The 15453-nt window shown below is 35.9% G+C and overlaps 1 protein-coding gene across 1 annotated transcript; it reads right to left on the bottom strand.

The window, feature by feature from the left end:
* Positions 1-12841: 12841 nt before the first annotated feature.
* LOC133824355 (meiotic nuclear division protein 1 homolog) lies at positions 12842-15061 on the bottom strand. Its single transcript, XM_062257240.1, has 5 exons — positions 13670-15061; positions 13428-13466; positions 13253-13360; positions 13086-13148; positions 12842-12998 (listed from the first exon to the last, which is right to left on the bottom strand). Exons 1-5 carry the CDS (start codon positions 13733-13735, stop codon positions 12915-12917), a joined length of 360 nt encoding a protein of 119 aa, XP_062113224.1. The 5' UTR covers positions 13736-15061; the 3' UTR covers positions 12842-12914.
* Between the last annotated feature and the right edge of the window lie 392 nt (positions 15062-15453).

Raw genomic sequence — 15453 nt, forward strand, 5'->3', positions numbered from 1 at the left:
ATTAGGCTATGATGACAGGGTAATAATCCTTTCATGATCCATTACTGGAACTCCAATCATTCACAAGCAATCAAAGTATAACAATTTATCCAGATATTCATTCACATGCACAGTAGTGCTAATAAGCACGCCTTAACAACATCACACAATAGTCAAGGGCCAGGCCTTATCAGTATCTCATGCTCCTTATTCATCAAACAGATATCAACAATCATATCTCACTCAAATCATTTAAGCACATAATCATGTATACACAATTACCAAACCCTGAGTTGAGCTTGTCTCTTGCGGCGAATGTACATATCCAGCCAGTCTTCAGGACCCATAAACCTAGGACGCTCTGATACCAAGTTGTAACGCCCTGGATACCCAAGACCGTTACACTGTGTGTTTATAAAGTGCCAGACTTGCTAATAAAGTCATTTAACTAAAAACGTGTTACTGAAACTATAAAGGAACTAGGGTTAAAAATGTTTTGGTCTCAAAAGCCACATTTTCATTAAGAAGCATCATCTGTTTACACGGGATCCAAAAGATATTAAGTTTAGAGACTGTTTACAAAAGACACAAGGTTTATTTACAATATAATTCCATATTAAGGCAAAACAAACACTTAGGCAATCCCTGTCCTGACCCACTCCTCGACCATGGCGATCGAACAGCTGGATATATACATTCAACCCCGCAGCTCTCCACCTCAGGATTGGTCCAACTTGCCCTTGCCTTTACCTGCACCACGTAGCACCCGTGAGCCAAGGCCCAGAAAGAAAACACAACAACAGAGCATAAGCAAACATATAACTCAATATCCCATATAGCATTACATAATCTCATCAATATAATCAAGTATTCAACATACTAAACATATCAACTCATATGACATAGCACTGCACAAATGATAACTAGGGCTAGCGCCCTTAGGCTGCTCCCTCCGTTATCCCATTGACTCTGGCCCGCTTAAACCGAGCTCAGTGAATATTAAGCTGTCCTCGGCTACCAGTGGCCAAGCCGCGCCCTATGTGCAAATATTATGTACGACACTCTTAGGCCACTTTTACATGTTCCATGGTGTAATACAATCATTGACACGATACAAGTATCGGGAGCACTTAGTCCCATCACAAACATATAACTAGGTGCAGTTTTCTTACCTTTCAATTAATTAGCTTTGATCCCTCGACTCCTTGAGCACGATCCCCCTCGAGCCCTATCACTCACCTAAACACAACCATGGACCAAAGTCATCATCAATCCTCAAGTTCAAAACCTAGCCTCAGGGCCAATCGCTAGCCCCTGGAAAGTCTAGTTCCACCAAACAAGGTGGTGGAATCAAACCCCAAACCCTAGGTCAAAAGCCCTTGCAAACAACCCTAAAATCCCCTTTAGAAGACAGGGTAGCGCTACAACACTCATGGGAGGATGCTACAGCGCTACACACAGAAGCAAAACCCCATCAGCAAGCTTGGCCTAGCGCTACAGCACCCAAAGGCTAGCGTTGTAGCGCTAGTCACAAGCAGACTAACACCAGTTTTTCCCTCCTGCGATTTCCTCGAACCAACCTCAACCAAAACTCCTCCAAATCTTTCCCAAACCCAAAAACAGCCTTATGACCATACTCCACTCATCCCAAGCACCCCAAATACCTAGAACTCAAGCACATGCATCCCCAAACTCAAAATTCACCATAGTCACTTCTAGACACTAAAACTCAGTAGAAACCAGTTGAACAACAAAGTTAGAGCTTAGAATGTATACCTTTGATGGGATTTCGACCATAAGTTGCCTCTAGACTTCCTTGGCTTGCTCCTCCTTAGCCTTAGGTCTGAATTCCCTAGAGTTTCCATCCAATTCAACATAAACACCATAGCTCAAAAACCAGAAACAGAAACTAAAGAACTCTAAAGTCTTACCTCACGTGTTAGTGAATCCTTGCTAAACCTCTGCCAATTCCCCAAACTTAGCTTAGAATCCTTGATGCTTAGTTTATCCCAGCTCTCCTCTGAGCTTTGCTCCAGAAATCCTCAAGAAACAAATGAAGGAAATATAAACCGACCTAGAAAACTCTCTCTGTTTTCTCCCCTTTCTTTTCCCTTCCTTTTCCTTCTTTTTCAAACTTCTGCACTTCTCTACAATTCCCACTAACATAAAATCTCAGTAACTCCCATATTTAGAAAGCCAAATGACCTTAATGCCCTCCCCTTTATTTCTAGTCATTTAATCCACTTAAGGGCATTCTAGTCATTTTATCCAATCCCCGCTAACTCCTCGAGTGTCTCTAATATTTCCCGCTTAACTTCCGATACCTAGCTAATCACCAATAATATTCCTCTATGTCAGAATACACTCCAGTATATTCGCTAAATTCCCATTTATACCCCTAAGTTCACCCCGAGTCGGGTATAAATCCCCGCCATGACTTTTTCGCTACTTTGCTCTCTAAGATCGTCTCGAGTCACAGATCACAGATATATCCACATAATAATGTGGTCTCGACAATTATCATATATATCAAAGCAGTTATGCCATTAATGGCCAAAATTACGGTTATGCTCTTCTAACCTAGTCAGGGCCTACATGCATACTAATACACATAGTCATGCATCTCAATCATTAAAACCAAACATAATTCCCATTATGCCCTTCAGGCACACTTATCAAAGCCCTTAAGCATTATTAGCGAATTTGGGCCGTTACATATTGATCCCGAACATCTGACTCTAACTTTAGAGTCAAGTTATTTGCACTGTTATTTCCTTGTTACATTCTCATTAGAGTGACAGTCTTATTCCGTAAAACTTTATCTCTTCTATCTAGGATTTCCACTGACTTTTCCTTACATAATATGTCCACTAAAATTCTAGGGTCTCTTCACCCAAACAGGAGATGCTCGATACCCCTTTTCTTAGCATTGGAACAATTAACACTTTCTGAGCCTCTACCCATGTTGGGGTAAGGCTAATCTGTAGCCCTCTAGCCTAATCCTTATTAGGATCTCACAAGTCTAGACAATTTAAAGTCTAATCTCCTATTTCCTTCTCAAACTATCTTATCTTTTTAGTCCACAACATTTGCAGAAGTATAGGGTCTCTAATCTTGGAACTCCATGTTCTCATAATTAAATTTGTGAGCTCTTATGTCCTTTCAATAAAGCAGACACTCTTGCTCCAAAATCCTTAATATCTTCATTGGTCCTCTGGAACGACTCTGAACCACAGTACTTCCTGTCCCTCGTTTCATTTCCCAAAAATAAGTGATTCTCATTTCCTATCTCATAATATCTTATCCAGAGTAACTCTGGCCGTCGACCGATATTCATCACTGTGATAATCCAATCAAGGGACCATACTTACCTCAATGTCCTAAAACTTAAATATTCGAAATAAAATACTCAATGTCTGAGTTGTTCCTTTAGGTTGTTAGTCTGTCTAAAGGTAATTAATAATTTAAAAATCGCCCTCCATGACCCTTTCTAGAACTTGGGAAACAGAAATAAAGGGTTTCCAAAATGACACTAACAGCTCCGATGCCCCCCGGAGGTGTACGATATCCTTTCGCATATACTCATTCTTATAATGAATCATTCACCCAAACAAGAGTGTGCTAACTTAATATGTTGAGTCACAACTTCTTGTATCCTATCCTCTTACATGCAATCTAAGATGTTCCACCACACAGTCTATAATTATATTCTTCGATCCTAGATCAAGGATGCTCTAGAGTCACAATAGCCCCTTTTGGCTTCTGATTATCATCCCTCACTTTCTAGAAAATTAGGTAGTGCACCTCCCGGTATAAATTTTTTAGATCTTAACGCTCATTCAAACTTCTTGGATACAACAATCACAATGGGTAGTATAAGACTCTTCCTAAATCTCTACCTAAATGCCAGCATCCATCGGATCACTCATCTGATCCTCATATCTTAACATCCATGATAAAATGGTAGGATTCTTAGCCATTCCTACAAGATTGTCCTTTTGTGTTTCATTGTTCATAGAGGTAGGTCTGTTGATTATCAATTATGATTTCTATAATAATCTTGGTCGTTACCTCACCTTACTTTACTGTAGATTATTGCAAATCATACAACTGGCACAAACCATTCTAACTCAAGGTATAAGCCTCCACATTAGTTTTCTCTGAGCAATAAAGTATCTCACTGTGAGTCCTTCACTAGTTTCCACTAGTGCCTTTGTCTCATGTTGAACCCCCTATGGATGGAAAAGCGCTTTAACTTTCGTACTATTGCATGCATTTATTTTGCACAAGTGTCATTACCTCACCCTAAACGTGGCTTTCTGGCATTACTATCAACTCAAAGTCCTGTATAGGGCATTTATGTTCCTATTCCATTACGCATCATTAAGCACGAACCATCCCCTTTTTCATTCTACACACATCACGCCCTAGTCCTTGACACACCACTCTATTTACTCTTTGTTTAAGTAAGGACAATGTCTACCGCACCGTCCTCCTGTAGCAGTCCATCTCATGGATATTGTAATACCATGGCGTGCTAATCAACCTTTACTTCAACTTTTGAAAATTTAGCATGCAACTATCCATTCAGGCAAACTTTAGGTCCTTTCCTTACTTTATTCAAGTGCATGGTGGTCGATGTCTTGTCTTACTATGCTTCAAAACCCTAAGGCGTTCCTTTAGAAATTTCCTTACAGCTTCTATTTTAAGAAAATCATACATAATCCCATCATTTCCCATAATAAGACCTTGAATATAATTTGGAGAAAGTGGAACCTTATCTGTAATCTCTACTTCCTCGGCGTTGGTAGTATCAGTGAAAAAAATGTTACTTGTGTTCTGTTCCTAACCGGAAGTATTCCAAAACTGTAACGTCCCAGATTACCTAATAAGGCTTAGGGCCTTGTTTAGGGGGCCATGATGGAAAATTATGGAAAAGTACGTGCTTATGAAATATACAAGTGTATCATTATATGATTATGCAAATTATATTATAATATGACTTAATATGCATGTGGGCCCGTTTCTTATCAGAAGGACAATTTTTGTAATTTGGCACGTTATGGGTATATTTTAAATACATGTGATATATGTGTGGGACCACATTATTAGGTGGATATATTTTGGTTACTCTACACGAGGCGATCCTAGGGAGCAAGTTGGCAGGAAAGTAATAATGGGACCAATACTCGACTTAGGGTGAGGCAAGGGTATTTTGGGTATATAATAAAGTACCAAGATTTTGGGTAATGGGGATGAACATTGGAGCTGAAGTCGAGTTATCTGCACTCCTTGGTTCACCCCTCTTCGATCTCAGGAAATCCTTCTTGAAGTGCCCAACTATCCCACATAGAAAAAATTCCTTCGCTCGGTATCCTCCCAGATGGCGTCTCTAGCACCTCGCACACACTAGATACCTTCTCTAGACCCCGTTGTTGACTTGGCGGCCACATTGAGTACTATGATCCCTCCTATAAGGACCAAGAGTAGTAGAACTGTTGGGGGTCTTTCTTTTCTGGTTACTAGGACCTCCGCCCCTACTTGATCCAATAAATGGGGGTACCATTGTATGAGCTTCCTGCCCTACGACACTCTCGCTCCATATCTCACCCCAGCGTTCTCAATTGCAAGGGCCTTCCCTACCGCCTGAGCCTTGGTAGAATTCTCATGTACTGGAGCAATCCTAACTCTCTGAGCCACCCTATAGTTTTTTCCTCGAATGAATTGCTCCTTCCGGGCCACATCTGTTGGTACCAAATCAAAAGAAAATTTTGCCAACCCATCAAATTCGTTTACATACTCAGTCACTCACTTGATAACTTGAACTAAGCTCATAAACTCATTGGTCATTTCAATTCGAACTGCGTCACAATAATACCTTTCGTTGAACAATTTTCTGAATTCTTCCCAACCCATCATAACAACATTCTGGGTCTGGGATACTACCTCCCTCCATGTTCGGGCATCCTTCCACAACATTTACGGGGCATAAGCCAGTCTATCATTGCCTACCACTCCCATATAGTCAAGAAACAAACTAGCCATGCCCATTCACTGTTCAGCTCTGAACGGATCCAAGCTTCCCAAAAAAACTAGTGAATAATACTTCAAGAATATTTCATACAATAATTCCCATTTGTTCCAACCCTTAGGTTGAACCGAAACTAGTGCCATTGTTGTCAAAACACACAGAGCAGCATTCCCTGACGAAACCCGCTGTCTCAACCACCTAATCTCTTCACTTGCTTTTGCAATATTGCTTGCATGCCAGCAAACATCTGCAGCCAATTCTAGGGAGCAGATGGAGGGTTCTGGCCTCGGCTACCATTCATAATCCTGTTAACAATGCCTGATCCAATTGATTGCCTTAGATACATAGCTCCTGAATCTTTCTCCAGTCATTGACTTAACCTATTAGGCATGATCATCATACTCGGAACTATTCCATGGGCAGGGCCAAACAACACAATAACCACATACAATTTTCATACCAAAACACAAGTCTATAACATTCATGTAGCAATTATCAAGCCTTACTCCCACAAAATACATGTATATATGTCATGCTCTCTATGTCAGCAGGCAGATAGGGCAATTCAAATAAGCAATTATAACTATATTTCACTTAATACCAACCAATCTTGAGTCGAGCTTGTCTTTGGCAACGAGCGTACATCACTACAAGAAAAAATGCTTTTAATAACACCAAAAATGTGTTTTCAAAACATACGATAACACTTTCTGATGTGTTAAGACTTACTATGTTATCGTAGGTCAGGGTACTTTACATAACACTTTATCAGTATTATACAGATGTGTTGTTGTACTGTCAACGATAACACAATTTCTGTGTTATTTTAATATATAGATAAGTGTTTAATTATGTTATTTATAGTCGAATATATAACATTTTTTTTGTGTTATACTACACTTTAAAATAACACTTTTTTTATGTTATACTATACTTTAGTATAACACTTTTTTTGTGTTATACTACACTTTAGTATAACACATTATTTGTGTTATACTACACTTTAGTATAACACATGTGTTATATTAGCTTAGAGAAACATAATCTTTTTTTACTTACACAAAACTAGGAAAACAAATATGAAAGTTGAAGCCAAATAAAGTAACATAAATAGATTTTTATTAATTACTCAAATGTAATTACAATATTTAGTCTACTAGTCTAGGCTTAAGAAATCATATTACAACATAATTTATGCTCAATTCTGATTCCTTTATCACTAAATACAAAACAAGAAATGTATACAAAAATTAGTGAAATACATTCTTCCATTCTAAAGGCCTTAACTACAAATGTTGTCAAGAATTGCTCCAAAGAAATCATCTCAATATACCTGCACATTGTAAAAAAAAATCATTTTATTATTAAGAACATAAGACTTAAGCTACTTTCCACCTGTAAGCATATAAAGTTTAAATTAAATTTGTAATAACTCCAAAACTTGACGAAACAGCAGGGTATAGCAAGATGTACTACCATGCAAAATGAGTGAAGCAACAAAACATGCAACTTAAAACAATAAGCTAAACAAACGAAGAGAAAATTCCACTTCCATAGTTATGAAGATTTAAAGCAACAATAGCTCTGACACTAGAGGAACACATAATTACAAAATGAGATTTATAGAATAAGAATATCAATGAAAAATGTATAAATGATGATAATACTTAGCGACAGAGATGGTACTTATCTAAGAAGAATAAGAAGAAACACATTGCCAGATAAAATTATATTGCAAATAAAACAAACTCACAAACGTACCTTGACGGAACAGTAATTTGCTCCCATTCTGAGCAATTGACCTTTTTGACATGCAGCCTTAAAATATTTGTTAGTCCCCTGAGCCAAAAAAGTATTAAGACGTGTAAGCAAATACAGATTATGATCAAGGCAGAATATTGTTACTCTTAATGACTACAGCTCTAAAAAAATTGTCAACCACAATAGGAGAGAATCATTTAAAAATATGCTTTGTGCTTTAAACCCTTGAGCCCCAGTAATTTTAGAAGGAGAAAAGCACAAGAGAATAAAATTAAATCAATGTGGAATCCTACTTGCTGATAAATTATTTCCATCAGCAAACAACAAATCATAAAGCGGAACAACCCTCTTAACAAAACAAACTACTTAACCTTAAAGATATTTCACCTTAATCCTGGATCACTTGTACAAGGTGTAAAGAACCAACCTTGACCGCAACTATAACCAGAATAGATCAGCTGCGACGATCAATTAGAAGAGTTTAGCTGGTAAAATAAATAAGCATTGCGCTTTTTTTCCAGCAGGGTACATTTACATCAAGATACAAATATCCAAACACTAGAATGAAAACAGGAAAAAAAAACAATTAATTACATCAAAACTTCAAAAATCCCATCAACTAGCCTCTACAATTTTATTTTTCTGCATGAATTATAAGATTCAAAAGAATGATGCACAAGAAATTGCCTAATGTCACATCTAGCATTATACACAATCCAGAGCAGAGCAATAGATTGTATGCTATAATGCTATATAGTCCACCTTCTCACTGATTATTCAAACTTAAAAAAAAAAAATTGTGAGGCTTGAACAATATGAGAACCTAATATTTCATAAAGCTTCATACGAACTTCATGCAAAGTAATGAACTAACATCAACTGAAAATAAAATAAGTACAAAATTAACAAACCTCTTGGTGCACGTGCACCTCCCTCCTTCAGTAATCTTTCCTCAGCATCCCTGTTAAAACAATATATGCTAGTTAAAAAAATAAAAAGAAGGAACAATTGATGTTAATTTGCTATAACAAAGTCCAAGAAGATCATTCACAAGAAATCACACCTCAAGACCTCTGCAATTGTTTCATCATCAGAAGAAACTTCATGAGCCTTCATAAGATCAAAGACAGTATCCTAACAACAAGAATGTCCCCCAATGGTTAGCAGGACAATTGCATAAACATCCTTCAAAAGACATTTATTATAAGCATTATTTTCTGAAACTATTTTTTTATTATAAGATCAGAACTGATAGATTGAAAATGAGAAAATACAAAAGCAATATTAGATAATAAACAGTCCTCTAGCTTTGGTGCTATTATTATAAATGTCTTTATTATTAATCACAGTTGACTGATATATAGTATAATAGAAAGCAAAAGGAAGACAACTCAATACCTCAGAACCTTCTTTTATGCATTCATCAAACTGCTTTGTTTTCAAGTAACAAGACATCAAGTTTAGTTAGCATGCCAACTGTAGTGCTTGACCTTTCAATGATGGAATGCCTTTTAGGTTCCTTTTTGCCTAAGATTTCAAAGATGAAAAGTACTAATCATACTCAAAAACCAAAAGTTCACACTGAAAGTAGAGAAAGTTCTCTTCAAGTAGGCCAAAGTAACAGTAAATATACTCACAAGACAGTACTTCTGCAAGGCATCATTGTACTTTCCCTGGCTATGAAGCTCATTTCCCTGCCAAATTATATGCAAAACAAGTGTGAATGAAGACAATGAAGATAGACTAGGGGAATCTACGAAAACTTTATGAAATATATGTTCCAATATATAATCGAATGGCTGATCATTGATGTTCTAATCAGTCCTTAATCAACAAAAAATGATTAAATAAATCGAATTGCGGGTAAGATTTTTTTAAAGACAGTATTTGATTTTTTTTTCCCCTCTAGAAGCAGAAACATTGCAGATCAAGTGATATAGTTAAGATTTTCTAAGATTAAAAGCAGTTATTTCTCTACTAGCAAGAACATTGGAGATAATATTGCTCAAATTAAAAGACAAACTATACATATACCAAAACCCTTTTCCTTAAAAAAGTAAAATGTCTACATGTGCTGAAGCTTTAATGAAAAAATCACACCTACTTTTGAAAATATAGGCACTCTAAAGTCTAAAGTATTCTGATATATGTAGAAGAAAAGAAACAAAAATATCTTAAGATGTAAAGAAAATCTCAATTAATTAAAGAATATACATTGGTTAATTAAAGTGTGGTGAAGCTGGATCAAAACAAAATACAGAGAATTAAATTTACAAATTATACATACTTGAAGATCAAATACCTCAATTAATCAATCGGAGTAGCTGTTTGGATGGTAAATGCAAGCTCAAAAAATTTATTACATTGGCAATATGTTTCCATGTCTATATATATATAAATCCTATAGCTAGTTGTATATATCTTTTTTGATAATCAATCAAAATTCTTAAGAGTTTTCCTCTCTAAACTCCTGCAAAACCAAGTCACAGCCATGTTCGACAAAAAGGAACTGTAGCTTTGCAATTAGAAAACTAACATAGAAACCAAAACAAGATAAATAAAATAACCAGCCATAAGAATGTTCACAGTGTAGGGATTCTGAAAGAAAATAAAATAAAATGCAGTTAAACGAGTTATCTATTGGTTTCACTGGCCAAATTCAAAATGTAGCTAGATGAAACTAATTAGCATATTAAGCTTCAATCTTGCTATTGAAGAGTTATCCCTTCCAATTTGGGTGGCTAGACGTTGAACTTATGATCCTATGACCATTAAAATCCAAGAATTTTATAAAAATAAAAAATTGATCGTTCTGTTTTACAGCTCAGTAAGTCAGGATATTCTCAGAAACAGACTTAATGAATCAATACACAGAACAAACTAAGAGCACCATAAGGCATTTAAACAAGCTCAAAAGATGGTAAACTTGCTTAAAATTTCTTAGGGGTAATCAGGGAATCCGCATCTTAATAACTTCAGTATATTTTCCCTTCTTATATATATTTCCTTTTATTCTAGGTTGTCTTTATCAAGAGAGGCTGCCTTATCAATAATCAAAACATAGCAAATGTAACTCTCTTATTTGGACAGGTTTCAAAGTTAGACTGAAACCAAATAAATTTAGGATGTTTATAACTAAGTTAGAGGTAACAAATAAAACCACTAACTAGATGAATCAATAGCGCTAAGAAGAAACAGAAGAAAGGTTCGTCATAATATACCACAGATAGTACCTAGTCTCAAAAGCACCATAAACTAGCAACCTGTCTTTCCAGGCTTGTACAAGAATCCCAAAACACAACACTCAGCACAAACACTCAACATTTTGCTACTTTTCCTAGATCCCCATCCAAAGAACTAATAAAATAGAGAGGATAACTCCAAAAAAATTATAATTTTAATCTCATATAATGGCATGGAAGCCAGCTACTAATATATTCAAGAAAAATTATTTATTTGTTATAATTTTTCTTGAATATATTACACATTTTTATTTTTATATATAGGACTAAGTTAAATGTACTCGATTAAGATTTATAGAGGAGTTTCAACTCAAAACTAATTCACAATAAACAGAGTAATATATAGTCTAACATTTATTTGATGTAAGACACTTTGTTTATAGTTTTATCTAGCATAAAAAATTGAAAAATAATGTTCAAAAAGCTGAATTTAACTATTATCCTCAAATTATAAGATTATGCAGACTCAACATGAAGAGAATAACACTACACATTGGGAGCATCACTCAGATTGAGTATGGTTCAAAAAGATTGAGTATGGTTCAACCATCATTCATCAATTGACTTTTCTCTAATAAGAATCTGAATAACACGATTTGTTCATCATCATTCATCATTCATTCATAAAGACGATGTATTCCAAGGAGGTAAGCTTCAATATAATGCACGATTTGTTCCAAATCAGTAGCATTTTCCTTGTGTTCAATACAATATAGCAGATGAATCCAATGACTTCATCAAGACATTTCTTTATTAATTGAACCCTTATAAAGCAGAATGGATCTTAAAACACTATATACTAGCTAATAACAGGTCAAAATCAGATCTATAAACCACAAATCAGAAAAAACAAACATGCTTCTTTAGCATCTGAGCTCCATTCAATTCATAAGTGATCGGGGCATCAAGACGTGTACGCATAGCTGCTATCTCTTCAGGCGTTGAGTTAGCCATCTTCTCTCCAATCTCAGCCATCTCCTCTGGACGGGTATGCTTCAACTGTTCTGTTGCATTCTTCAGGTCTTCAGGCCTCAAGTTCTTCATGCCTTCAAAGGCCATCTTCAATAACTCCGGATTAGACATCATCTGCAGCGCCAGTTAGGCAAAATTACCATCACAATCATAACCAGTTAGGAGATCATAGGTGAATTCTAATAAAACCAAAACCCCAATTATCAATGAAAGTCTTATAAGAATCTTTTAACCCCACGATACAATGAGCCTAACATAGAAGTAACAAATAGAATGTTTCATGACCTGATTTGGAAAAATATCATGAACAAACCAAAAAACTATTACAAACATACCCACTTCTCAGATTTAATAAATTCTCTTTACTTTGACAAAAAAAACATCCAACCAATTTAACTTTTAACTATAAGTGTCCCATTTTACTAATAATAAAATAAAAAAGAATACTACATGGTCCTTGCATTCAGTATCTCAATTTTACTGTTCCAGTCAGTATCTCTAAAAGAAACAACAGAAAAGCAAAGGGCAGAACAAAGACAAGGACAAAATAATTAACCAAAATAGGCACAAACAAGGTATATAAATCATAATGTCAATGTCCACCAACTCCAACCTTGCACTGACATAATCAAATCAAATCAAATCCAATGAACTCTTTGGCCTATGAAAATAAAGTAACTACAAAAGAAGAAGCTTTAAGAAGAAAAGAGAATAAATATTGTTATACAGGGTCATCAACTTATTCTTAGTGGGAAAAAATGGGCTTAAAATTTGCTAAAAAGAAACAATGCATGAATTAAATACTTGTCCATCTGTTAGCTGCTGAATGAGCAACTTCAATTACACTTCCTGCCAGTGTAATAACCACAATTAGTATGCATAACAAAGAAGCTATCTAGTATCAAGCAGTTAATCTCAATTAACAGTATCTAGAGTTTAGGCCTAAGAAGAAAGTCTGAACTCATTGCTTCAAAGGCAGCTGGATCATTGTCCGCATATTGTTCCATTTCTTCCTAAAAATAATAACAAAATGCAATTAGAAACTCAAAGCAAAGTTAGAATCCTTGGCTGCATTAAGGAATGCCAAATCATTTAACAACCTTCAGCTCAGTATGCTTTTGCTGAATGGATTTCAACTCATTTAAAGCCTCCTCTCTTTCATCCTGGAAAATGCTAACATGTCAGACAAATAATAACCTAAGAGTTCATTTCTATAAAGTAGTTCAAACCCTGGTAAGACATATAGGGTCTTTAAGGATGCTCACACAGATGCCTCTCGCCCCTTCTTTAACGATTCACACTGCTCAGCAAGTTCTGCAAACCGCTTCTTACTGCTATGAAGATCGGATTCAAGTTTGCGAGTTACATTTCTCAGCTGCCAAATGTTTCAATATCAGTACAAGATAAAGTAGTTACATGATTTATAAGGGCACCAAATTTACCTGATTTCCAGCACAGCTAGGAAGACTCCAAAAATACACCTGGAATTTTTAAAAAACTCATAATTAGAAAAAACTCCCAATATAAACAATTTGTAAAATAGTTTCACATCAACACGCAATTGTTGCTATCTGTTTTCTCTACAGTGTCAACATAAACATAGAAGTCTCACTTAGTCTACTAAACAACAGCTTCAAGGTAAACTACCTAAATATCCAAAACTTTACAAACACATCAAACTTACAGAGGTTCCTATCTTGTCTTTTGAAACAAGATCATCATCCACTAGACTTTGGACAACATCTTTCATGGCCTGGGTAATCACACCTTTCTTTGGTCCTAATTTCTCAAGTTCCTTAAGCTGAAACCAACAATAAAATCAAGACAAGTCTTCCATTTTATTATGAAAACAAAGAAAAAAAAACTCAATGCGTTTTAAAAAAAAATCATATACTTCTTCGATGAGATTGTTTATAAATTTATTATTAATATACCATGGTCATGAAATAACCAATAAAAAATTATAGAGCATTACATATATACTCTCTTCCCACCGATTCTCAATATACTCACTTTTAAATCTCTCTAGGCAATAGCAAAGGATTCAAATGATCTTGTGCAATGGCACCAGTCCACTCTGGCCTTCATAGCCTTAGTACTAGACACAGACAATTCAAAACCACATCACAAGTATCTCAAAGCAATAGTTGCCCCTGTTTAAGTATCGCAGCTATGCATGAACAAATTAGGTTTTTGCAAGTGTAATATGATGGTTATAATACTTCATAGTAAGTAAATGAAAACATTTCAAAGAGAACTAGTAAAAGAAAACAAGAAATTCCCATTAGTGAATCAAATACCCGGAACCATCCTCCAAACACAATTTCCCATTAGTAAATTAAATTATAAGTTCAACCCAAGAAAACAGACTTGAAAGCTCAGCAAAAAAAAAAAAAAACAGCCACTAACAGGAAATTATATTGAATTAGTTAATAGTTAATCACAGCTATCCAAATCATAATTAAAAACAAATTGATAACAATTATATTGAAGGAACAATCATAAGTAACTATATTTGAAAAATAAATTTTGCAGCATAAAATTAGTAGTTCCCATAAAAAAAAACTAAAACACAACCTAAAATTTATGCTGGTATACTTATTTTTTCTAATGCAATCTCTCTCAAAACCAAGAAACCTCAAATTACTTGTACTCGAAGCTAGGCACTGGAGGCGTTAACCTAAATCTTCCTATATATTTTTCATCCTCTGTTACTATACTCAAAAATTGAAGAAATAAAAACATGGGAAATTGAGGTTTCAAGAGAGAGACTAAGGTTTTGAGAAGTTAAAGATTTAAAAGGCAGTAGGAGAAAGAAGATGGTATATAAATATATATATGTATATAGACAGAGAAAGGGTGAGATTAGACCTGATGTTTAAGCCCCTGGCATAGGTTTCCTCATAGGTACGAACCATTTCTTCAGGGGAAGGATTGTGGTCCTTGGGGAAATCCATGATGATGAGCCAGTGGTTGTAGTCACATCCCTCGAACAGTATCGTGTCGGGCCCAATTTCGTCGTTCTGGTTGTTGCTATTGCTGTATACTGATCGGGCAGACAAGAGCGAGAGAGACGACGATCTGAACTGGCGAGATTGACGGAGCAGAGGCCATGAATGATCTACCAAAGTAGGGAAATCTACCGAAATGAAGCCCTAGAGTGAAGGTGATGAGGAAGACAGTGCAGAAATTGCAGAAGTCGCGGCGAGAGAGCGACCGAGTGTTGAGATGGTGCTGCTGATAGTTCGACGGAGGCGGAGAGAGGTCAGCGCCATGGATGCTTTTTGCGGTAGTGATGTAGATGGTTAGGAGTAAATCGATAGCCCCCTGAGATTTGAGATATGTTGAAGGAGAGGAAATAGGTTTCGGGTCTCAGAAATGTTGAAGGAATTGAATGAGGAAACAATGAAGGAGAGGAAATGGGTATCTCGGGTCTCACAAATTTTGAGGTCTCAGAAATGAAAAAAA

The sequence above is a fragment of the Humulus lupulus genome, chromosome 1 (genome assembly GCF_963169125.1).
Source record: "Humulus lupulus chromosome 1, drHumLupu1.1, whole genome shotgun sequence".
NCBI lineage: Eukaryota > Viridiplantae > Streptophyta > Magnoliopsida > Rosales > Cannabaceae > Humulus > Humulus lupulus.

What these genes read in the sequence shown, in the direction of transcription:
- LOC133824355 (XM_062257240.1), bottom strand. Translation starts at nt 13,735, where the DNA reads ATGAAAGATGTTGTCCAAAGTCTAGTGGATGATGATCTTGTTTCAAAA. An exon ending in CTAGCTGTGCTGGAAATCAG is followed by an intron (nt 13,361 to 13,427) that starts GTAAATTTGGTG and finishes AACATTTGGCAG; the next exon opens with CTGAGAAATGTAACTCGCAA. An exon ending in AAAAGCATACTGAGCTGAAG is followed by an intron (nt 12,999 to 13,085) that starts GTTGTTAAATGA and finishes TATTATTTTTAG; the next exon opens with GAAGAAATGGAACAATATGC.